This window comes from Trachurus trachurus (assembly GCF_905171665.1).
Source record: "Trachurus trachurus genome assembly, chromosome: 4".
NCBI classification, from domain to species: domain Eukaryota; kingdom Metazoa; phylum Chordata; class Actinopteri; order Carangiformes; family Carangidae; genus Trachurus; species Trachurus trachurus.
In genome coordinates, this window is record NC_139898.1 from 26,540,630 (window position 1) to 26,567,146 (window position 26,517).

The window sequence follows — 26,517 nt, forward strand, 5'->3', positions numbered from 1 at the left end:
GGTGCTTTTTGATTTCTTTCATTCTTTCTTTTTTGAAAACGCATCAACGCGCTCGAGGCTACCCAGGCGCTCTTTTGTTACATTATGTTGCATCTCTATTATTTGTCCCTTTTCACTGTGCACATATCGCCACTGGCTGTACTTACCGACAACAACCCCCATTTTTTTCACTCTCAAACACACACACACACACACACATTCCCCCCTCTCTGCTCTATTTTCACAGCTGTAATGCCAGTGGTTTCTCGCTCCTCTTTTTTTCCTCCATGTTGGCGTGATGTGTTCAGTTGCTCTATGATCTCTTTTGAATCCAGAGCCCACATGACCTGAAGCTGCCATCCCCCAAAAGTTTGACATTGTCCTTAGAAACTCTGACAGCCTTCAAAACTATGTCACGATCAGATGAGACGTGGTGACTTTTTAAAATGCAGATACTTCAATCAAAGCAGTATGTTGACACCTCTGGTTTCTTGATACAGATGTTTAAAGGACACAAATAATGTGATTCTAATCAATAATTTCCTAAATGATGGTGATCAGGAGGATGATGAAATGATGTTTCAATGGGGATGAAGTAACATTCACTTCTTCTCTCCCTCAGCTTTTATTGAGAATGCCCAAACCCCCTGTGCTAACGGCCGCGAGGTGGGCAGGACCACCGAGCCGTCGTCATGGAGGCAGCCGCTCACCACCATCACCGTCTCCAAGAAGCGCAACTGGCTGCAGCAGAGCTCCCTGGGGAAGAATCACAGCGCCAAGGACGAACAGCAGGGAACGCTGGGAGCCGAGGAGGAGGGTGGTCAGGGCTCCCATCAGCCCCCTCCTCCTCCCAGTCCCTCCCCGGACCACCTGAGACCTTCAAGGGGGGCCGCCCCGCCGCGACCGGTCCACCTGCAGCTGCCTCAGGTGAGCAGAAAGATAGATCTCTGTGTTTATGGAGGTTTAGTTTGTATGAAATTTCTTTATTTGGATAAACCCCTTGAGATGTACCATCTCCTTTTTCGAGGTGGTCCAAACACATAGACAAACATGAATTCAACAAACAAACATGTTCTCAACAATATAGAAAAACAAACAGACAAACATTACATTGGAACAATACAACTGTAAGAAGGCCACAATGGCCAACACTGAGACTGAAATAACAGTATATAATGATTAATATTAAAGCAGTACTAAAGAACTTTCAGTTTTGGTTGAGTTTGGCGGCGCCTGTGGACCAAAGCGGTAGTGTTTTGCCTGAAGGAAGACTCCATTTCCCATGAACACTAGCGTGAAGCCCTGTAAATATCCTGCATTAAAATGAACAGAAGACATCAAAACTAAGTTTCTGTTTCCAGTGGATCATTTCAAAGTGAAAACACAAACATAATCCATTGCTAAAGTGCTGTTTTGCCTGTTCCCTCCTTGTTGTGACTCGCAAAAGTGAAAGTGAAAGTAAAGTGAGAGCCGGGTTCCTACCATACTCCTCAAAGCTGCTTAGTGCCAGAGAAAGAGATACAGACCCCCTCAGACCCCGACAGAGGTGTCATTCAACTTGTTGTAAGTCGATGTATCATCACAAAAGTTATGAAAATATTTTATGAAGGTTGAAAAGTTACTTAGTGCTGCTTTAATTCAACAAAACAGAAATGCATCTTCAGTTAAAACAGGAACAGTTTTGTGTGTTTATTTCAGTCTTATAAAAACAAGTTCAATAGATAAATATAAAAGTATACATACAAAACAAAACAAAAACACAACAAAGCAATACAATGCACTTTGACCGAAAGGGTGTAGGCTGAAGCATCAGCTTATTTTGCCTACCCTTCTTAAATTAACATTTTCTGTTCATATTACCATTCATAATTCGTTTTTTTATATATATTAATACTATTATTTTTAAATGTGTTTCTAAATCTGTTAAGTGTGTTACACAGTTTGATTTCTAATTCTAGATTATTCCATTGATTGACTCCTTTAATTGATATACATCTTTGTTTCACATTTGTTCCTACCTTTGCTTTTGTATACACATAAGTCCCTCTTAGTTCATATCTACTGGTTCGAGTCTGAAACATCCTCTGGACGCCATCTTGAAGCATATTATCATTATTTATACATAATTTGAGCAGTTTTATAGTCCACAAGATCATTGAATTTTAAGGTCTGTAGTAATGAAAATTTTGTTTGTTGAGTCTCGATAATCAGCCCTGTTGATTATCGAGAGGTAACACACCATCTAACACAACGTTGTGTCATTCTCAACGTATAGGTCGGTCAGGCCAAGGGGTCTCCTCCTCACCCTCGGAGCGTGGACCCGGCTGAGGAGAACGACGCCGACGATGAAGGAGAGATCTGGTACAACCCAATCCCCGAGGACGACGAACTGGAGGCGTCTCACCGACCCTCGGTCCGGCTGCTGGTCCCGTCTCGACCGGAGCTGGAGAGGAGGCCCAGCAGGGGAGGGGATGTGGGTCACAGCAGCAGGACTCTAGAGGCCGGTAGTGGCGGTGGTGGCGGCGGCGGCGGCTGCAGCGTGGGGCCGGATGTGCTCGGCGAAGGCGTCGGTGGAGGATCAGGAGATGCGAGTCATGGGAATGCTGCACATTCGACAGAGGTGCTACATCTGCACAGGCAGATGCTCGCATGCAAACCTCAGGAGGAGGGGGGGCCTTCCAGCGGCAGAACCACAGGTGAGGCAGAAAAAAAAAGAAAAAGAAAAGAAAGAAAGAAAGACACCCACACACCTTCACTCATTCTTCCTCTCCTCCCCTTCCTGCTCTCTGCCGACCTCAGACTCATTCAGTCTTTCCTTACTTTTTCTTTGCGCCCGATGCTCCAGGGCCAATTACTGTGTCTGCCGTTATGTCTCTCAGCTCGTCTCTCTCTCTGGGCAGATTTTTGCGGTTTTGCACACACTTTGAGCGCTAATTACAGCCACTAGTGTTGAAAACCTTTTTTTTAATGGCGAGGAGATGCATTCAGTTGCACGAAGATCCTGGGTTACCATAGCACCGCTCACAAATACAAGTTTAAGACGATGTAGGACTGAAAAATCTATAAATATACCGTATCCATACATAACCACTGCTTTTACTGCAGACAGGAGCCACAGCTGTCGAATCATATCGCTCCATATCAGAGTCCCTCATTAGTTAAACTCAGACAGACATTAGCCAGGAGGAATTCAGAACCGGCATTCCTGAGAGGAAAAAATATCCATTTATGTGTGAATGAGGCTCACACACTCACACACACACACACACAAATAAACTGGTGGTTAGTAAAGATTTTCAGTCCTCAGTTGAGTAAACGTTCTCTCACCTCAGTTCAGCTCATTAAAACTGAGCAGATGCAAAAACACTGACTCACAGCCTGCAGAGTTTTTAAGCACAAAGTTTTTGTGAAAGAGTTGGTGTTACTTTTTTATTTATTGGTTTTCTTGGACTTCAGAAAAAAAAAAAAAGTTGTTGACAACTCTTTTGACAACTCCACAAAGACGGCATAATAATGACAGCCAGCACACGGCTCCCTGTCTCTTAATAAGCTCGGTCTGTCTTTGCTAACTTCCGACTTTTTGTTCTCTCTGATGTGGCAACATGGTAGTTTGAACCAAGTGGCACATCTCGAGCTGAGCCTATAATTACAACTTTTGACAACACTCCTGTGGCACGCAACAGCCATTCCTAGTTGTAGCAGCACAAAGCGAAGCTGAATACTTTGGTTATGCTCAGTGAAATCTAATACGGGAGCTTTTAGCCTTCACAGCAGCAGATTTACTGCAGGGATGAAGGTTTGAAGAAATGAGCTCAGAAACTTTTTTTTTCTTTTTTTTCTCCCCCTAAAATGGTGAAGAGTTTAAAAGTTGAAGCCACAATAAGTCGGGGGTGATGTGTCGTTAGAAAGAAATGATTATGCTTTTTGGCTGCAGTTTTTTGAACCAATCAAAGCGCAGAAAGAAACAGTTTATCTCGTGTGTAAGTGGAAAAGTCTTTACTTTGCCCTTGATGAGGACACCGGTTTGATTGGCGGCTGATAAACTCCTTGATCCTCATTGACTGGCTTCAAACCTCCTGGCGCTCGCTGACATCACGTGCAGCTCAGCCAAACTCTCTCCGTCCTGAGAGACTTTCCCTGTAGGATTAGGATTAAACCGGTCCCCAATGAGTCTTGGTGTACTGGTGCTAATCATAGAGCACACTAGCTAATTAAATTGTTGGCTATTTGTTCCTGCACAGTTTGCACTGCAGACCTATTTTTCTGTTTTGCAGTCTAGATTAATTTTGCCGGTGGTGTCATAAGGCGGCCTTTTGATTCTGGGCTATAAGCAGATGAGTGGACAGAAACTGTTTGGCTGGTTCAGCAGTTTTAACAGACGGATGACGAGAAATCTTGTTCTCAGCTCCTGTGATGGGAGATTTAATGTTCATCAATTTGTTTTCCATCCGTTCAAAGATCTGCGCCGCCTCATTTCCATCCTCTAAAATGAGATTGTGTTGAACAGCAGCAGGTCTGTGACAGTGTGACTTCACTTCACCGCTGCTCTGACTGGAAGCTGTGAAAGTGGGAGTAGCTCTCTCTATGTGTATGTGTGTGTGTGTGTGTTTTTTCTTTTTTTTTTTACCCTCCCGCTCCGGAACTGCCTCCCTCTCTGCTGCCTGTTGACTTTGCAATTGATTCCTGTGGGTTTGGCGACGCCATCCCACACTTCACTGCAACAAAAAAGAGCAACAAGCAGAGCAGCGGCTACGTGTCATGGTTGTTTGTGTGTGTGTGCAGTGTGTGCATGGTTGTGTGTGTGTGTGTGTGTGTTGTGGGCACTTTGGTATTAAATCAAAGAGGGGGTTTGGCAGGTATAATATCACTTTACTGACTTTCCACCTCAACCCCTAATGTTCTGTGGTGTGTGTGTGTATGTGTGTGTTGCTGCTGCTGTTAACACAGTTTGTATTGGCTGCAGAATGACACTGCACTCCTCCTCCTCCTCCTCCTCCTCCTCTCTTTAACTGGTTGGGAGTGTTGGGGGATGGGGAGGAGGACAACAGCCTGCTGTGGCCATTCACTCCTGTCGGCCTCCCATCCCTCCACTGCAGCAGGCTCTCACTGTGGGGCTGTTTGGGGACGTGGATAATTAATAAAACAAGATTATTATGAGTCATTTTCTCTTGTTAGACTTGTAGCAGATAATACATACTTGAAATCCTGGATATTACTGTAATGAGCTGTTAGGTCACTGATCGATCATATAAAGAAGTGTCAATAATGAGCAAAAAGCTGTATCTCAAGCTCACTTGCAGAAATAGGAGGAAACCAGACCGTGCACCAACCAGACTAAACCTCACTAAACACATATTTGTTGGTAGTAACATCACTGTTACCACCACAGTTTGCTGTATCTCTACCACATCTACTGTACGTGTGTTTAGGGCCGCCACATGACATGTTGCCTCGCCACCCACCACGCCTCTTTGGGAATAATGGGCCTTGATTTGAGCTTCGACAAAAAAAAAAAAAACATTAAGTGGAGCCGCTGTGTCCAACTCCACTATTTTCATCCCTTCTTTTCTGAACTCATACAGTCCCCACTTCATCTGCAGGATTGGAAATTTGACAGGCTTCTCGTTGATTGAGCACGAATAAGAGCGTCTGCTGAATTAATGAAGCTGTGCAGATGTAGATGACTCTCTGCGACTATAGTTTCCCTCTGTTCGGCTGGCTGCTTCTTTTTCCCTCACCGGATACACTCCAGACTCCTCATGTGCTGCCTATTGACTGACTTTTTGTCCATCTGAATGCTCTATTTGTATGGAGAATAATGATTGATGGACTTTGTGGGGGGGGTGAGTGTGGTGTGTTCCCAATCTCTTGTTCCCTTTAGTGCCTGTTTGGGGAATCTGACTTGGCCGGCGCTCAGAGTGGGATCAGAGCTATTTCTGGGGGTTGTTTTGGTCACGCTGGCCGCTGCATCGCTTGAGGGTTGGCCCCTGGCTGCTAAAGTTACATGAGAGTTCAAGCCTCTGAGTTCAAACCTGGAATCTAATCTGGGCTGACGGTTGCACGGTTCGGTCTGGAGGAGGTCAACAACTCCAGAGGAGAGTGAGCGACGTTGTGAGAGCAGCAACTTCAAAACCAGAGCAGATTCCTTGACTTGGCGCTAGATGTGAAGTGAAGTTCAGGTCACATAGTTTTCTCATGGTTCCTTCTCTCTCCGGTCTGTTCTTCATTTCATCACCAGAGCAGCTGTAGAAAACCAGTTCAGAACTCCGTCTTTACTATATAATGCATGGATCAGAGGTGACGAAGGGATCTGCAGTTTGTTTGGTGAAGCATTTAGACCTGCAGCTAATCTTCATTTACATTACTGATCAATTTGTTTATGTATTTCTCAGTTAAATTACAAAAATGTCCAGAACAGATTCCCAACTAGAAGCAAAAGATATTGCAATGGCAACTTCAGTAAATACAAGGTGGATCTTTATTAAATATGTGACATTGCTATAAAAACACTGCAGTAAATCCTCGAGTGTTTGTCTGAATGATGACTAAGGATAACGCTAGAAACCTGTTCCCTGAGATGTCGTACTTCTTTATAATTAGTTTTATCTACAGTTTAGGAAGAAATTATTGACTAAATATCATGACTGTGCAGTTTTAAACATCACTGTTGCTGCTAGAGAAACAGTAATTTATTATATTTTAAACAGCATTCATGCATATTGAATAATTCAGTTGAAAAAATAATTTTAATAATTTCAAAAAATGTTTTAGTAATACAATAGAATCAATTAAGAGTATTGGTAAAGCATTGAACTAAGAATAAGTATTGATTGCGGTATTTAAATTGATTCATCCAAATAGTGCCAATGCCTTTGCCATTAACAATATCATGTTAAATTGAATGTTGGCAGAGCTAAGATTGTATCGCTGTAGATTTTTTTAGTTTTTGGTTTGGTTTTCAGGTAGAAATGGGTCATGTTGTGTCAGCACATCATGTCTCTCCTGTCAGTGCCTCGCTGACGGGTCGGTGGAGGTGCAGCGAGGCCGAGGTGTCTGTCCAGAATTAGCAGCCGCTCTGTCGCTTGAGTGACGGCAGAGCAGGAATGTTGCTGCATCCAGCGGTGGAGCGAGTTAAGACTACATGAGGGGCTGCTTTGGCAGGGGGCCATGTTGTGCTAGTGAGAAGGCCTGCATGCTTGGATATATTAGCAGGGGTTTTGTAACCATTGTAATGAAACGACCGGGGCTCCCGTTGCCCCTGAAAAGGCCCTGTCCAAACGCTGAATGACTCAGAGGTGAAAGCAGAGAGAGAGAGAGAGAGAGGAAGCAGCACAGAGCCCGGCCTTGGTCACCCGGCGAGGAAACTGCAGGACAAGTATGCCATTCACTGGTTTATTTACACTGCCCTTGTTTGTCAGCACACCCCGGACCTTACTGTTTTTACATTTAACACACACACACACACACACACACACACACACACACACACACACACACACACACACACACACACACACACACACACACACACACACACACGCATTTGGCAGAGCTGCTTGTATGGACACATACACCACTCAAGTGAATACAAGTGGTTTTACAGGGGTAATCAGGGACAGCAGATTATTGTCCCCTCTCCAAGGCTTATCAGAGTGTAGCCTTTCTCTCTTTCTCTCTCTCACACACAAACACACACACACACACACACACACACACATACACACACAGATTGTCACATTGTTGTATTCAGGCGTGTAACATTGTCTAATCAGAGGACATCTCTGTCTATTATTTATGTGTTGGCACCGGCCACAGGGACGATTTGGCTCGTCGACTGTTTAAAGATGGCTGTAAAAATATATCAGGAATATCTGATAATGAGTTTGTCACATAGACATACACACAGACACAAACACACACACACATGCACATACACACACACTCACACTGTCCGCCTGCACCTGTCTGGTGCCAGCGTTGTGAAAAAGCACTCGTCATAAATTCCTGGGCTTTGTCCCGGTCTTTGTTATGAGGTGTCAGTGGCCGGGTGCCTGAGGAGGGTCGTAGGGTCAGCGAGGGCGTGTGTGAGTGTATGTGTGAGTGTGTGTGTGTCTTTATGTATGCATATTTACATGCACTCTCTCCCTTTTGTGTTACAGTAATCAGGTGAGTGCATGTGCATGTTAAAGTGCAGGGAGGGGATGGGGTGGACACACAGTTGCCCAGCTCAGGTGTCACCCAGAGGAATGCAGACCTTTTGCCCTTTGCCCCCCCAGAACATGGCCCTGGAGGGTTGGGTGTCAAACCATCGCCCCTGAACCTCAGCTACAGCCGAGGTGTCACGTTACTCTCTTGGCTGCTGCCACAAGGCCAAAGGCTACAGAAGACACAGCTGCATGCGTGTGTGTGTGAAGCCACAGTCATTAACGACGCAACAGTGATTAATTTAGTCTGAGGCGAGCTGGTGTTGATCGACTTCATGCTGCTGATCAGATAAATGGGAAACAGCAGGACACTGATGGAGGTTGTTTTGATTGTTGAAAGACACGAGTTGAACTTTTTTGAGAGAATAAATGGAGATTGTGACTTTGTCTCTAATAAAAACCAGAGAACCATATTAATATAAAGGCTGACAGTTTGGTTAAAACCAGTATCATAGAACATTTAAGAGACCCAGAGGAGTTTGCTTTTGGTTATAAAAGAGTCTCATATTAATGTGGATGAATCTACACTTGTTAATGGGTCCATTTTTGGAATAATAATAAATATATCGTTTTGTCTTTATCGTTACTTTGATATTATTGTTTAGTGGTCGACTTGCCCAGCATTTCCTGAGTTTTGGTTTCCAGGACGCTGCCCGGCGGATCATGGGAATAACACCACTGGATCACCGTTTATGGTCGGAACTACGACGGTATCTGATCGTCTTCAAACCTCCGACTTTCATTCTTGATTAATGAAAACATTCTTGGAAAATGTTTTCGCTTTCGTCCGTCTTGCACCGGTCCAAGAAATTCACATTGTGTGCGGAGGCTCATGGGAAATGTAGTGTGAAAACACTTCGCTTTCCAAAACTCCTCGTAGTCCCTTTAAGAATATTTATACCAGTATTTATAATTTTATAATGTCTACCACATCAAGTATCAGGAAGTGTAAGCTCATAGTCCTACACATATGATTACTTTATTTTATTTATGTTACCCAAATAGATTACATTTTACTACTATATGGATTTTGATATCAAGTCTTGTTTTGACTAGATTAGCTCCGGCTTCTGGCCATAACCACAAACACATGGAGAATCAAACTAAACTGTAATGTTCATTAATACAATGAACCGTGTTCCCTTGTTATGTAATATTCCTTTCAAAATCCATCAGTTGTTGATTGTAATTGGCTGTAATGAAAGTCATTAATTTGGACAAGAGAGTTTTGTAATCAACATGATAGAGTTTGCAGCGTTTTCACAATAATGAATAATAATAACCAACTAAAATATGGTAGCATCCTCTTCGTTCAGTCTTGATACGACTACCAATGTACTTCTGCTGTTCGACAGGTTAAGATTATATAAGACCCATTCAATGAGTTCAGCTGTGTGAGGAATTTCTCTCCTGAAAACCTTGTTTCAGACCTGACCGGGCCTCTGTGTGTACCCGACCCCACCCGAGATGTTGTTTGGTAAAAAAAAAACTTGCACCTCCCAGTGCCCTCGACCCATTTTCTCCCTTCGTCTCAGAGCACCTCTGTGTCTCTTATTGGCAGGAAGTGGTGACAGGGAAGGCTACTCAGCCAGAGGAGGAGGAGGAGGAAAAGGAGGCTAAACATGGTTTGGTTAGGAATGTGAGAGAACAGCCGTGTTCATTTGTACATTCACCAGCCGGCTTGCCAGCCTCCCAGTCGACCATCCAGACCTCTGAGAGCCTGGACAAGGGGTGCCTTTGTCCCCCATCTGCAGGCTACACCCTGCCCTGTTCCTGCCCCCCATCTTACCCTTCTCTCCATCCTGTTGGACCTCCTCTGCCTCCCTCTTTTCACTCGCGGACCCTCATCCCAGAATAGCACAGCAGGTCTCCTCTGAAAATAGAGCTGGTGCTGTTGGCAGGGTCAAGCTCTCCCCTCGCTCCTCTTTCTACTTTGTATCTCCCTCTCCCCTGTGTTTTTCTCTCTCACTTACAGAAGCAATCTTTTGTCTCTGAGATTTATTCAGAGAGAGTAATTAGCCTGTTAAAACAATAAGTGCATTTTCATCTGAAATGAAATGACACATCCAAACCAAGCGCAGAGAAACTTAACGTCATGAATGTATTTGATGTCTTAAATATCTCAAACAGCCCCTGGACTTAGTGTCTTGTTTAATATCTAGGCCTCATCATCAAGAGGTAAATTCCTCCCACTGAGTCATGTGGTCCGGCCTTAATCTCCCTTTAACTCCTGCGGTGAGGTATTCCCCCCGTAAAGTGTAAAAATAATGCAGGTTAGCCGGTGAGGAAATCTTATTAAAACAGCACTGAATGTAGCAAATAGCTGTTTTTCTGTTGAGGGAGGCTCAAGTTTCCCGTTGAGCAAATAGCAGGATGCCCCATCATTTGACAGATTCCACTTTAATCACTCAAATCAGAGCTGGCACCATGTCAACCGATTTCTTCTTTCTCTTCCCCTGCCAGATTGTTTTTACCTTTGATAGTGACTGAAATGGTTGCATGTAGGTCAATGATTGGGCTTTGAAATAGTGTGTATACTTGAATGAAAAATGTGAAAATCACAGTGTAGCTCTACGCACCAGGCCACAAGGTGCATTGGTACATTGTTATCTGTTGTCGTAATGGCACAGTTACACTCAGTACGTACTAATGGACGTACAGTGTAGACAAGCAAATACTCAAAGTGATTAGATGTGAACATACAGGCTGTACAGATAGGGGACAGTGTAACCAAGTGTTTACTGTCTCCTAAAGTGTCACTGATATATTTACAGGCTCAACAGATTAAAGGAATATGTGTATCTAAGAAGAGATAATTATTACTCAACTTTGCCATTTATTTTCATTTTTTGAGCTCATTGTTTTGGATTCTCACTGCTCTCATCTCTGCAGACAGCTGCTTTAAAACCCCAAAGATACGGTGGCCCTGAAGGCTCAGCGCACTCTGCAACTCAGGAAAACACATGCAGAGACACAGACACGCTGCAAATTCGGAAAATATCTTCACCAATTTAACAACACGTGCAGATGAATGTGCTGCAACTTCAGTCCTACAACACAATGAAAGTGCGTCTTCAGTGGACACCATGAAGGCCAAATCCTAACCTCAGTGCTTATAACTTTAAAATTGACAGATAACAAGTCCCAGCTAGGTTAGTGTCCCAGGCATGGAAACACACTTAGTTGCTTCCTGTCCATCACTTGACAGCAGGCAGAGCCACAGGTGATGGTGTTAGTGTCTGTTGGCGACAGGTTACCTTTAATAACCCCACTAAGTGACATTGTGTCAGTGTTGCATCTTAAAACAACTAATGCAGGTTCCAATGTCATATACTTTCGGTTGGTCTGGTGAGAAACTGTTTGTAGACTAAACAATGGCTGTCACTCCTGCATAAGAAATCTAGACCCTGAAATTTCACGGCGTAGACGTCTAGTTAGGTGATAGCCGCCTTCAAGGTCCAGTCCAAATGGATATTTTCAACTTGAATGATGAGGGAGTAACTCTAGCTCGGCCCTGAAGCAGTCGGTGTCTCTGGACGGACGTTTCCCCGCTCGTAGACTTCTTGTTTTTCCTGGAGCTGCTGCTAATTGACATTCCACTTCCTTGTTTGATTGAATGAAATCCACTTTAAGAAAACGAAATGCGTGGAAACTTCTTTTCAGATCTGTTTTTTTTTTTTAAACTGTAAATTAGCTAAGTCACCGTCTGGGTTTACATCTATAGACTGTAACTGTATTATATAGAGCCAAAATGTTTATATGAAGTGTCGCCTACTCAATGTATCTCTGGCAGTGGATTATGGGTTGCATGTAAACCTAATCGCTTGATGATGTGCTGCGGAGGTGTAGCCGTTTTCCTGACAGACTGTAAATTATGGCTCATGCACACTTTGCCTTTGGTTTCTCCTCAGTTCTTCTCTCTCTCCTGTCTGTCTTTCGCTGGACATCTCAACTGTTGCTTGTAATCACAGGAGTGAGGTGGATTGTCTAGAGAAACCGGCGATTACGCTGACTTTAAGAGCTTGTGACTGGTGGTACCCATTTGTTCCTGTGACTGAGCCAAAAATTGCTTTTGCTAAACACCTTCCTGCCAAAGAGTTTGGCAGGAAAATATGTTTAAACTGTTCCACCAAGTGTCAACCAAAGAAAGATCAAAAGCCAAAATGCGTCAGACTCCCCCCCCATCCCATTTTAACCAACTTTTTCTCTTTGGCTGTGTCATTTCCTCTGTAGATGTTCCCGACGTGCCCAATGCTGTCGGCTTCTCCCCTCCCTCCAGCCCAAACCCGGCCAAGAAGAGCAGCTCCATCAACTGGTCCTTCCCGGACAAGATCAAGTCCCCGCGCACTGTGAGGAAGATCTCCATGAAGATGAAGAAGCTCCCGGAGCTCAGCCGGAAGCTCAGCGTCAAGGGGATGCCGAGCAGCAGCAGTAACAGCAACAGCGGGAGCAGTCAGGCGGAGCCCAGAGCCAATTCCCCCAGAAACAACGGGAACGGATCGGAGGCCGTCTCCCAAACGTCGGGCCCTCCGAGGTTAGCGGCCTCCGGGGGCGGGCAGGCGAGCCGCAATGTGATCTCGAGGTACCACCTGGACAGCAGCGTGTCCACACAGCACAGCTTCAGCAAGAAGAAAAGCAACGGCAGCTCAAAGTCCGCCAGTAAAGGTGGCTACCTCAGTGACGGCGACTCGCCCGAGCTGGTGGCCAAATCCGGGAAGCACGGATCTGCAGAGGGGAAGGGCGGGAAGGGCAAGGAGGTGGAAGCAGGCGGCGGGGGCTCGAAACTCAACGGCACAGAGCTGGACATTGACGCTTTCCGCCACTACAGCTTCACGGAGCAGCCCAAGTGCAGCCAGTACATCTCCGGACTCATGAGTCTGCACTTTTACGGCGCCGAGGACCTCAAGCCTCCGCGCGTCGACTCTCGAGACGTGTACTGCGCCATCCAAGTGGACTCGGTCAACAAAGCACGAACGGCCCTGCTCACGTGTCGCACCTCCTTCCTGGACATGGATCACACCTTCAACATCGAGCTGGAGAACGCGCAGCACCTGAAGCTGGTGGTGTTCAGCTGGGAGCCCACGCCGCGACGCAACCGCGTGTGCTGCCACGGCACGGTGGTGCTGCCCGCCCTCTTCCGGGTGACGCGCTGCCACCAGCTGGCGGTGAAGCTGGAGCCGCGCGGGCTGATCTACGTCAAGCTGAGCCTGATGGAGCAGTGGCAGAACTCGCTGGACGGCGGCGGGCCGGACGGAGACAGGGAGCCCCAGGTGTTTGGCGTGGAGGCGTGGCGGGTGGTGGAGCGGGAGAACACGGGACTGATGGTGCCGCTGCTCATAAGCATGTGCATCAATGAGATCGAGAAGAGAGGCTGTCAGGTGAGTCTGTGTGTGTGTGTTGTTTGCTGTCAACTAACTGCAAATAGGAAATATTTAGAAATTTTATTAAAGGGATAGTTCAACATTTTGGCAAATTAGTCATAGCAGTAGGTTCGTTACGTTTATTTGTCGGTGCAAGCTATTTTTAGAACCGCCGAGCCAAGCAGAGCCGCGAGCTGCTCAGAGCTACGCTACGGAGGCTAATGGGATTTCTTGGTTTCCCTCATCAAACTCATCAAATACACAATCCAAAAAGCTCTTGTGGACAAGTTTTGTGACCTGCACATTCACCAAGCTATGAGATAATAATGGGTCAGAGTTGTTTTAGAGGTAAATTCATGCAAAACTGCTGATGCGCGTTCCCGCCGGGGGCAGTTTTTCAGCAAACAGTCTCTGCATTTGCCTTGAAAACAACTCCGTCTCGTAACGTTCAGTTATTGTCTCATAGCGTGGTGAATCTGCAGGTCACAACTTGTCCACGAGAGCGTTTTGTAGTTGTTGGATTGTGTATTTGATGAGTTTGATGAGGGAAACCAAGAAATCCCATTAGCCTCCGTAGCGTAGCTCTGAGCATCTCACCGCTCTGCTCGGCCGTTCTAAAAATAGCTTGCACCGAAGATAACGAACCTACTCCTAAAACTATAGAGATTATGGCAATGGGCCAATTTGCCAAAAATGTTGAACTATCCCTTTAAGGACTTGATTAGTTCTCACATTTGTTGTCTTACTCAAATTATTTCAGCACTCAGATGTCAAATACTGATTATTTTCATGATCGTTTAATCTGCCCATTGTTTTCTCAGTTAATCCTTGTATTGGTAACATTACAGACAATAGTGAAAACCTAATTAGTGTTGTTTCCCGGGGCTCAAAGTTACAGCTTTAGAGAATCTGGTCAATAACCCCCAAAACCGAAAGATTTGAAATTTCCAATGAAATAAATCATAGAAAAAGAGCAAATCCTGAAAAAAAGAGGCATTACAAATGTTTCATTTTTGCTTTAAAAACAAAACACTAATCAATTTATCTCCTGATTAGTTCTGCTCTATGAAATATGTACCACACGTTCAATGGTGTGTGTAAACAGTATGTGTGGATGAAAGCCTCTCTAATCCTTTTCTGCCAATGTAAAACAGATGTGGATTCCTTTTGAACAGAAAACTGGTAGGATACAATTATATAACACATTTTTGTATGAGAGTGAAAGAACAGGAGGAGAAAGAAAGAGAGAGAGAGAGAGAGAGAGAGGAGAGGAGCATTCAAACCCTGCAGCCAGTAATAACGCTGCATGGTGACTGGCGTGAACAGAAAAGATACAGGAGATGTACAGCATGTACCGCACTTCATGATGTCACCGGGAACTTCCTGAGGCGGACTGGCTCTTTTATTCAGGGAGGAGAAAGACTCAGGGTGAAGAGATCGTGCTGCTGCTGCTGGTGGTGGTGGTGCTGGTGGTAGTCATGAGGGTGGGGGTGAGGAGGAGGAGGAGGATGATCATCATCTCTTCTGCTCTTTGAAGCCCAGAAAGAGGTGGCGGCGTTTCTCCTAATTAGGTCCTGAGACAGCGGCAGTAAAAGTGTCTGGCCACTGCTCCTGACTGATCACTCTGGAAGTGTGTGTCTATGTGTGTGTGTGTGTGTCTGGTGTGTGTGTGTGTGTGTGTAGGGGGGTGGCATGCCAGGGGCAGTCAGTCAGTCAGCAGTGCCTGGGGCCAATAGACAAACATTAGACCTCTCCAGAGAATGTCTGAAGCTGCCAGTCGGATCATTTTGTTTTAACTAAGTTTCCCCCAGAGGAAGTTTTCTCTGATCTCTAATGCAAATGTCCTTTAGTTTAGTTTAGCTGCAGTATTTCATGTTTATGCATCAAATGTACTGGATCATGCACTTCTTCTTGTGGTTTCCTCTGATTCACTCTTTGCTTTGTCTTTCCATATTGTGATTCCCATCTGTTTCTTTCCCCTCCTTTGTCTGCTTTTGTTTTTATCTGTCTCTCCTTCTGTCTCCCTTGTTTCTTTTTCTTTTTTTCCCCCCCAGCACACTCCTCCTCCTCCTCCTCCTGTCCTTTGCAGTGTTGTTGTGGTACTTCTGCCCGTCTGTTTTGCTGCCTGCTTTCATTACACTGATGCTGTTGCTCAGGGTATCAAGTCAGAGATCAAGCATAAGTGCTCCCCACAGGTTGCAGGCAGCCGGGGGTGAGGGAGGGTGTGGAGGTGGGGGTGGGGGAGTTAGGGCGGCGTTGTTGACACCAGATCTCAGAGGAATTTGCAGGTAGTGTCACTGAAGCTCGCATGGCCAGACGTGTAGCTCGCTCTGTGTGTTTTTTTTTTTTTTACAAATGATTATGTGGATCTTTGATGGAGAGACTCTTTTTCAGGATTGCGTGTCCTCGGGGGGGGAGAGACTTCTCCAAGCTTTTAAGACGCTGGCTGATTGTGGGTGTTTTGAAAAAGAGACTGCAGATAGATAATGTCTGTGTGTGGAGACTAGAGACAGGAGTTATGTATGTATGTGTGTGTGAGCCCATTTAAAAGAGATATATCTTAAAAGGAGCTATCCCAGTAACCTACATACTGTCTGTCACACATGACAGACGGACGGAGATGAACATGTACGCAGTGACATGTTATGAACGGGTTTAACAGCGGCGCCACGGTGGAAAGCTCAGAAATCCTGGTGCTGTGAAGTATCAATGGATCTGCTGATAATTCTCCTTCATACTCATCTGCACTAATGACTTAATGCCCTAATAACTTTTCTAATTAACTTCCTTGCCTGATAGATAAACTCAATCTTTTTATTCTTTTTTCTGCGGATTCACCCTTGAAGCGCCTTAAAGCTTAAGGTTATACTGACACACAAGTTGAAAAAACACTTCGGAACATCATTTATATAGTGCTTAGTCATGGAATACTAATTATTGTTGGTTTATTAAATTGATTTTATTGCATATGATGATGATGGTGGCCTTTTTGTAAATGTTATAGTCCTAATATGTGGCCATCTTGACTTTACTGCCCGTACTTTAATTATTATGCACTAGTATTTTCATGATCAGTTCATTTTTCCACATACGTTTAAATCAAAGAACGTCACAAATCTTCTATTTTAAGCTCGTTATTTGTGACGTTATGTTGTTTTTCTCTTTGACTTGTGTGATAGATATTTCATAGATAAAAAAAAACATAATTGATTAATCAAGAAAATAATCAGCAGATTAATTGATAATGGAATTAATTATCAGGTACAGCAGCCCTGCTTTGGTTTCTTTGTTGATTTATTCAAAGTCATACCCTCAATACGTGTACGTACATGTGTGGCAATTCTTGAATCAGACCCAATGAATATTTTCATTAGCGCCATTGATAAAGGTGAGTCATCGTGTTTGGAGGAAGTCAATGAGTCGGCGTTAGTGCTCTCAGATGCACTTTTCTTTCTTCTCCTTTGATGTTTCTATAAAGTCCTTAAGCTGCAACAACAAGAACAACAGATCCCATCATTGATCCGTCGGTCTCAGAGTGTCCACATTGGGAACTCGTTTTGGTTTGTGGTCATTGTTTTTGCCCCGATCCTACATATTGGTCCCTGCTGGTGCTGCTTGTTGTGTTGCCCAGCAGCAGCAGCAGCAGCAGCATGAGGAGGAGGAGGAGGAGGACCCTCTTTTTGCCAACAGCTGTTCCCCGCCTGCACTCGGGCTCGCCCCCAAACACGGAGAGAAAGAGAGAGAGAGACTCCTTTTTTTTCTGAATGGACTTGTTGTTCATTGTGCCCAGTGACTTCTGTTTACTCTCACACAAAGCCAAATCCCTGCCTAATCTGTCCTCCTCTCTCTCCCTCTCGTGTGAGGTTTAGAAAACACGACTCAAACGATGGAGCGAGATGGAGAGCTCACGAATAGTTGTTCTGGTGGGACGGGGAGACTTTAACAGCGCTCCTACGCTGGAGCCCGGAAAGGCCAGCAGAGTGTGTGTGTGTGTGTGTACAAGTGTGTGTGTGTGTGTGTTTGTGTGTGGATCCGGACTCGACCCGCCATTCACAGCCCACTGACTTAACACGTTGCCGGGGCAACCACACCAGTTGGTCTGCTATGCCACATACCAGACAGACACATGTAGGAGAAATTATGGTATGTCTGCAGCCAGGGCCCTAATCCCAACATAACAAAGAAAACCACTGGTGCCGAGTTTCAACTATCAAATGTCGACGTCTCGAAGGAAATTGTTGAAGAGTTCCTTCAGGTCACAACTCTGGAGGCGTATGTGAAGAAACATAAATGGTTTATAGCTGAGCTGAGCGCTTCCATTTTTAATGCTGAGCTGTCAGCCTGTTTTTTAATTTTTTTACATTTTTTTTTAGAAGAGCTCCGTGTTTATCCGTTCAGTCGTAAGGACGTGTCACTTCTATCACACCTCTGAGTGCAGTGTGCTGCAAGTCAAGACACATTTTCATCTTCAAATAAGCTGAACAATGAAACTATGTTCACAGAAGTGATGCCGCCGGTCAAGTAAAAGTTGTACGATTTGAAAGTGAGATGATATCTTCTGAAACTAAGCAGAAATACAATCCAGCAGTTATAGAAACATAATACGGAGACGCAGGATTAGGATGGTAAAGTGTGAATATTAAAGTGATGAGTGATGATGAGTCATGGCTTCTCAGAGGGATTCACTTTGGTTTTTAAGCAGCTTGTCGCAGTGTCCTGTGTCATACTGAGCCTCTTACTGTATGTCTCATGGAAAAAGTGAGTCCTTATACCGATTAGAAAAAAAAACCAGTTTAATTAAATGAGCCGTCGTTTTGTCGAGATAAAACAGACGAGAGTTTTGAGACACGTGAGTTTTCTGTTGAAAGTTGTTCTGGCTTCTGTCCAGCACTTTGTTTGAGCACAGACGTAGAAGTTGATCGATTGTGGTTGTAAAGATGTCTGTGTCTCTGTCAACTGTTTGACTCCTTCATGCGTGCCTGTTTATTTGACCTACTTGTGTGTGTCTGTGTGTGTGTGTCTCCAGGTGGTGGGTCTGTACCGTCTGTGTGGGTCGGCAGCAGTGAAGAAGGAGCTGCGTGAGGCGTTCGAGAGGGACAGCTACGGCGTGGAGCTGTGTGAAAACACCTATCCTGACATCAATGTCATCACAGGTAAGATGAGCACTGGAGAGCTGAGCACGCTAACAAAGCACAAGATCAACACACACACACACACACACACTCAGCGTAATTGGGAACTGGTAGTTAACGAGATGGTGGTGCCAAGCTGCACTGGTGAACCTCTTATGTCTGGATACAGCTGCAAAACACCTGTACTCATCTGTACTTCATCTGGAGAAGCTACATCAACATTTTTGTGTTTATATGATAGATTATTCTGCTGATTAGTTTCAGCACAAATCGCAACACAGATCAATTTGAGGAAATGTGATTTTTTTTTTTTTTGCATTATTTCATAAAAAGTTATTAACTTTGCTGTTTAATTTGATGATTTCCTAATTAGCTCTAGTTTGGACCTTGTGACCATTGTGAGACAATTGAATTATGATACACATTAGAGAGATTCATTATATTGTCCAAATTTTAAAACATAGATATCATACATCTGCCAGAGAAAAGTACTTTTATTTTAGGCTTCTGACACATATTATGATAATAAAACTTAATTTACACAGTTTTGCAACAATTATCAACCTAAAAACAACGGAAAAATATGACCTTAATAGAAACCGGAAGAATATCAAAACACAGAGACTGTGAAAACAAAGAGGTGGTAAGAATTAGTAAAATAGTACAGATTACAGAAGAATAGAAGGAAGAAAGTTGTGTCAGTGAAAATGAACTAAGGCTTAGGAGCACATGTACACTGATAAGAATGGGGCAACAATACCCTGGTTGTGGTATTACTGATTGTGTCGTTGCCCCAGTGAACGTGTCTGAACCCGCGTGTCCGCTGCAGATGGGTCAGCACATGCTTCCACGTACGTACGACCGTGGGTGTATGTGTGAGTCTGCGATTTGTAGTAAAAGCATTCCAGCAGTCAACATACCAGGATAGGCCACTGCCTGAGGGAAAAGGCCCACACATGCACGCACATACACACACACACACACACACACAGATGAGACCGTGCTGTACATTCAGGTCATTCTTTCTCCTTCAGGTTTGTAGTTGAGACATGCTTTGTACTGTCCCTTCCAGGTCATGTTTTCGTCAGCAGCCGAGCGATTCGGCCTCATAATGGCGGCAGTCAGTGGGAATGTAAACACTGTTTACTTGCCCCCAAAAGCAGCGCTGCACATCTCGTGCCTCATTATTTAAAGCCGGTAATTTAAATACCTCTCACAGACGGTGTCAGCTGCGGCTCATCTTAAAAAATGTAAACCGTGAGTTACAGCGCTGAGTCGAAAACAGCCATGTCACTGGATTGAGTGGTGACTACAGCAGTGTGACAGAGTTTGAGCGTGTTGGGGGGATTGGGGGTGTGGGGGTGGGGGGCAAAAATAGTAGAAAATGTCTTTGTCATGATTTTTTTTTTCTCCCACAAAAAGAGGAAGACCATGGAAACCCCTGGGCATTGTAGGAACTGCTGTTGGTTTTGGGAAGAGGCCCCGTATAGGCGTCGTCCTATCATGCCTGCTTTGATCCACATGCATTTGCATGGCAGGGCAAAGAACACAGTTAACAGTTGAGCGGGTCAGAAAAAAAGGGCCAGCACCAGCGTGGATTGTTGGTTTTTGCTCGCTGCCTAAATTTGCTCTGCCAAGCGAGTTGCTGTTGCAGTTGGACCTGAGTGAGTGGAAGAGGGCAGAGAGAGAGAGAAAGAGAGAGTGGGGGGTGGGCAAAATGTCCATCTGGGATATAATCATGGGTTTAGTCTTAAAACATATTCCCTGAAACATTTGGTTAAAAACCTGCCACTTTCACTGACCTCGTTTCACTTTTCCTGCCAGTGTTTTGAAATGTAATCTCCTCATGTTTCAAGAAACGCCTCCTAATCTGAATTCATAATTAAAGTATAAAAATAATGCTGAATATTGGATTAAAAATGAGCCTCTGCGCTCAGACTATAGGAGCTAATAAGCAAGCCAGCGAACGGATGAGCTAAGAGGGCTGCTGTGTCACACGGCTAATTTAAAAGCGGAGGTAGTGAGAGGGATTAACCAGGAGTCAGAGTTCAATCCAAAGCTTGCAAAACATGCTCAGTGCGCAGCCCTCCGTTGTTTCAAATCTCCGTCCCGTTGTTTCAAATCACTATTCACTCAGAGGGAAACAGAAACATGTCGTCGACAGGAGCAACATGCTGTGAAATATCAAGGCAAACAATGTTATCATCAGTCAGCAGTTTGTGTTACACTTACTTTGAGAAAAAAAAACTGTCACAGGGAGAGTCAGTGTGGTGCCGTGGATCAGCTGCAACACTGTGGACGACGTGGTGGTGTTGACAAGAGAGAGGGTCTTCATAACCGCCACTCACTCACTCCTGGTGATAATAGAACAATGTGTGAGGACAGTGGCCCAGTTTCCTTCCTAATTTCACTTGATACTTTTATAAACCCCACTTTAAACTTTCTATAATTAGTTCCTGAATCAGCAGAAGACGTCAGAGTGTCAGATAGTGAGAGACTAGTGGAGATAGAAATGCAACAATCTGGGCGTTGGGCAGATAAAACCGTCCATAGACTCACAGATTGACATGTTTACACTTCAGTTATGGGGTGTGTTAAACAAACAATGTCTGATGAGTTAATTCATGACCTTGTTTTTTCTGCTTTTTAGATAATCCTGTAAAGACTTTTAGAGTTTAGAGTTTATTCATTAAAGGGATAGTTCAACATTTTGGCAAATTGGCTCATTGCCATAATCCCTGTAGTTTTAGCAGTAGGTTTGTTATCGTTAATTGTCGGTGCAAGCTATTTTTAGAACGGCGGAGCAGAGCTGCGAGCTGCTCAGAGCTACACTACGGAGGCTAATGGGATTTCTTGGTTTCCCTCATCAAACTCATCAAATACACAATCCAACAACTCCAAAACGCTCTCATGGACAAGTTGTGACCTACACATTCACCACGCTATGAGATAATAACAGAACGTTACGAGACAGAGTTGTTTTTGGCCAATTTGCCAAAATGTTGAACTATCCCTTTAAAGAAGGGTGAAAGTGCTGCTTATTCTATCATTCAAAACTATAGTTTTAATGTTCATTCTACACCAGATGCTGCTTTTCTGGAGCACGGCTTTGTAATTTTTGGCAGATTAGTCATGGATGGTGCTAAAGAGACAATAATTTTAATATCAAGACTTGACTCAGCCCCAAGCCGTGTGTAATGCATGTCCGTCAGATTAGTGTTATTCATTATAAACTGTATATAATTTAGAGCTTTGTTTATTATGTTAATGGTGAAGCAATACGTGAGCATCAGTAGCACATTACAGTTTATCTTCCCACACTTACAAATATTTCTGGTTGGATGAAACAAATAAACACAGAATCACTGTGAAAAGGTTTGTTGTTGTAGGACGGTTTAGTGACTCTGAATAATGATTAATTCCTCAGCTCGACCTGTTTGGCCTTTTCTATGGAGAGAAAACTTGTGATGCAGTGACGGAAAACTGGTTCAGGTATTTGTCCTCTGAAAAAAAAAAAAAAGGAAAGAAAGAAAAAAAAGAAAACTACTAGCGTGTCCTGAGTCCTGCTGGTCGGTCCAGCGCTCAGCACGGTTATCGATCCTAGTTTGTGGTTTTGTTAATTCTGCCTTTGCCTGACATGTCTTTTCCATAGCCCACTTCCCTTCGTTGCCCCCCACCCTCGGCAGTACTCCAGTGAAGACATGGAAAGTCATTAACAAGTGCCCCCTTTGTTGCCGAACAAACACAGATGGTATTTGGCTCATGCATGGGGGATTAGCTGAACCCTGGGCCGGCCAGGGAAGCAGGCAACCACTTTACAAAGAGCTCCGGGCCTGTGTGGGTGTCAGAATATTTCTTAAACTGGCGGGGTCGGGGCCCGAAAACCCCGGTTGTGGACAAATTTCTGATGAATCCACTTGTGGCGTAGTAAGAGCTGCAGAGTTGAGTTGGGGTTTATAGCTCGTTTTGAGGTTGTTCTGTTTTTTTGGGGAGAGGAGGCGAGGAGGATGGGGGGGGTTGAGTGTGGCTACGGAAAGTTTGAAGCAGCACACCGCAGTGTAAAGCTTTACCATGTCAGTGGAAGAGGCAGAGACACACACACACACGTCTCCTCTGGCCCCCCCTAGTGCTGTGGGGGCGTGCAGGGCAGCAGGGAGGAGGGGGGGCAGGACAGGAGAACAAACCCCCGTTTGTTCTCCGGGGGCGAGGCGTTGACTGCAGCGCTGACAAGAGGAGTGACCTTCCGCTTTGTTTGAACAAGAGGTCAAAGGTAGAGCCGTGCCCCAGTGCATTGTGTGCCTTGTAGTGTTTGGTGGCACATTTAAAAACACTGAAAGAAAACTGTTTACATCAAAATACTTCAAGCTGCCGTCGTCTTAAGCCGCGTCTCCGACCGGGCTTCATGGATGAGCTGATTGGAGGTTCAGGACCACCACAGTATTGTATGTTCCTCTCTGCTCAGTCTCCTTCAGCCTGTTAGGTGTGTGTGTGTCTGTGTGTGTCTGTCTGTGTGTGTGTATAATTCATATGAAGCCAAGCCCCAGCACTTTGACTGTGAGGGAACAGACACTCAGCGTGCGCTTGTTGTCAGCTTGGCTGTGAAAAAGAGAAAGGCACCTGCAGGGGAAGCACACCTGTTCACCCCCGAGCCCATGACCTTGTGTGTGTGTAAAAGTGTGTGTGTGTGTTCACGTTTCACTGAACATGTGTGTGTGTGTGTGTGAGTGTTGATCAGGGGCTAAGACGCTAAAGTAAACACTAACACTGACTCATAGCAGGCTAATGATTTACCTGGATGCCTGTATTTCTCCTCACATCAGACAAACACCATGTGCACAGTGCACACAGAGACACACACACATACACACACAGACACACAAGTCTGGTGTGTTTCCTGTTTTTTATTGCAATAGAAATAGTGCGTGATATTTTCATACGTTGCATGTGAGGGGATGAGGCGACGGCCTGCTTTGTTTTCTAAGGCGACGCTAACGTGAAACAGTCGCCGTTGTTGTTTCCAGATGAATCTGCTGCCTCACAGCACGGGAAGAGAGGGAGAGGGAAGGTCACAGGGTCCGCCATGCCTGAGTTTACATGTGAAGGAAAGTGGTACTTCTCTGCTTTTTATTTGCACACTCGAGTAACAAAAAAAAAAAAAAAGCTTTACTTTGCAGAGATAAGGATAAAAACACATGGCCACTCTTTGCTCCCAGGCAGCAGCAGCAGCCCTGTTTTCCTGTGATGAAGCAGGCTGATTATTATTATCTCTGTACAGTCGTGCTAAAGATTGACAACGGGAAGCAGGAGGATGTTCACAAAGGAATTTCTGCGTAATCTGTTTTGGAAATCAGCGTGTCCAGGGAAGCGTTAAGGAGACTGAATGTAACTTGTGTTTATGTGTGCGCTTGCTTATCACACTGTGCTCATACCAAGAACCCAGGAGCGTTCATCAGTGTGAATCAGAACTAAAACAAAATGGAAACATGCAGCCACAGATCGCCTCCGCCGGCTCCAACAGGCCAGGGGGGACGTGTTTAATTGCAGGGGCATTTTTTTTTCTTTTTTATCAAGCTTTGAGTGTGTGTGTGTGTGTGTGTGTGTGTGTGTTTGCCTGAAGCCGTGTTAAAGTCTGACCCCGCTGACTTAGAGCTGTCATTGTGTTGGTCTACCTGAGATGGGGCGGGCTGACACAGAACGCCTGTGTCTTTTTTGGGTATGGGTTGTTTTTCTTCAGAGTTAATACCAACGGCCTCAGGGATACGCAACATTTCTGCATGTATGTGTGTGTATGTGTGTGTGTGTGTGTGTAGACTAGAGAATGTGTGTGTGGGTGTCAGTGTCAGGACCTGTTTCATCTGTAGTTCAGAGGAGGGGATGCAGAAGAAAGAGAAGAGTGGTTAAATACCACATATCACAGCATTTATAGTCACAGCTAATTGTAATACTATACTTATCTCTGACTTGAGCAGAGAAGAGTATACAGTAGCACATAACTGATGCTGAAACTGATAACCAACAATATTTTTAATTGTTTAAATGCATGCCAGAGGTTAAGAAAGGCTAAGATGTAGAGAGTAAAAATGAATTTACCACTATAGCTCTGCATCTGACTTAACAATATAATATAGCCGACATCTCTACTGTAATCACAACAAAAACAAGAACAGTTCTGACTCTTCAAGTATCAACATTTATTAAACTGATAATGAGTGAAATCAAGGCAATGTTGGCTGACTATAATTAGCTCTAGTTATCGGCAATTTAATTATCTGACTTATCTGTGTATTTTGCCGATAATTTTTGGCCAGTATCGGGCTGATAATTACCTGTACCAAAATTAATGTGCACCTCTAATTTTGGCTCTGACAGCAATCAACCTAGTTGGTTTAAAATATGATCAATAAATAAATTGGATTGGACTAGAAAAAAAATACATATGTATGTAGAACTGTAGAAAATACATCTGTCAGTAAGACAACAGGTTCCAGCCATGCTGAGAAATCAAGTTTTTTTTCTTGCCTGTGGTACAAAATGGCAAGACAGAGTCTCAGAAAAGTTACCGAGCTTCACCCTGAACATCTGCACAAAAATGTAATAGCTAACCTTTCTGTTGTTGTTGAGACATTGCACAGATAAAACAGCTGATCAGCTGTGTCTGAGTGAGTGCTGCTGATCGCCCTTTATAACAAGATGATCCCAGTCACAAGCAGCTCTGTGGAAACCCTGCAGTAAGAAGCAGAGGTTGTGTGATAATGACACATCTCACGTGCTGCTCAAGGGTAAAGTGTAAACTTAATGCTGAAGGTTTACAGTGGATTATCGTCCTGATAAGTGTTGAGTTTTTTTTTTTTCGTGCTGAATGTCAGTGTGAAGACACAGAACCTAAAGCTAATCTGTGCTAACCTAATCCTAATTGTGGTGTAGCACTGAACTGATTTTCGATCCATCCTCCTCCCTCTAATCCGGGATTCAAAGGCTGCTGGTGCCCGTCAGAGCAGCTGGAGAAGAAGAAGAAGACGGGACATTTGAGGGTGTCATCACCTACGAGTGATGACGTCACAGCTTTGTTTTGAAAAGTGTACCTTTGTTGTTTATTCTCCAGACACTGAGGTGCGATGCACCGACAACAGCAGCTAGGAATAGACTGAGGAGTGTTAAGCCTCGGGCTCGCTTAAAGAGCAGAGCGGGGACTTACTGGGATTAAAAAGTTAACGTGTTAAGTTGTGCCCTCCGTTCTCCTCGCTGGGCCTAAGGGGACGTCAGTGGATTTACTGTGAATCTTATTGCAGTTTTCTGTAAATAGAAGGCGGGAGGCAAAGAGGAAAAACACCTCGGGTACCCAGTGATGCAGAGGCAGGCGACGATATTTCCAGCATCATAATCACAGTCTGCGCTGAAAGCTGCAGAGATTTTGTCACTGCTTTGGGAATTTAAAGGAAGACTGTGTGTGTCTGTAGTGCGGCAAGTTGTTGCGGTGCTGAGCAAAAAGGTTTTGGGTTTGATCGCTTCCTGTGTGGAGTTTGCATATCCTCCCTGTGACTGAATGGATTCTCTTCAGGTTCTCCTGCTTCCTCCCACAGTCGTTGTTTGTGTTGTCGTTTGTTTCTATACGTTGGCATTGTGAGACACTGGCAACCTGCAGGGTTTACCCCACCCTCACTATATCTCTATCTCTATCTCCAGCCCCCCCACAACCTTGCACAGATAAGCCGTATAGCCGATGGCTGCTATTTGACACAGATACCTTTTACTTTTACTTTTCAATACTTTAACATACTGTTGTTGTACTCTCTAAATGAGAAAACTGCCAAATCATGTGCTATACAATCTGAATGTTGATAT

General features: G+C 44.5%; 1 protein-coding gene across 2 annotated transcripts in view; it reads left to right on the top strand.

Annotated features, from left to right (window-relative positions):
* syde2 (synapse defective 1, Rho GTPase, homolog 2 (C. elegans)) overlaps nt 1-26,517 on the top strand; it is a 46,154-nt gene that overhangs the window by 9,813 nt on the left and 9,824 nt on the right. For both annotated transcript variants that reach the window (XM_083970797.1, XM_083970796.1), the window contains exons 2-5: nt 602-906; nt 2,255-2,675; nt 12,417-13,561; nt 18,570-18,696. In XM_083970797.1, coding sequence (XP_083826923.1) covers nt 602-906; nt 2,255-2,675; nt 12,417-13,561; nt 18,570-18,696 — 1,998 coding nt within the window. The remainder of the gene's footprint in view (nt 1-601; nt 907-2,254; nt 2,676-12,416; nt 13,562-18,569; nt 18,697-26,517) is intronic.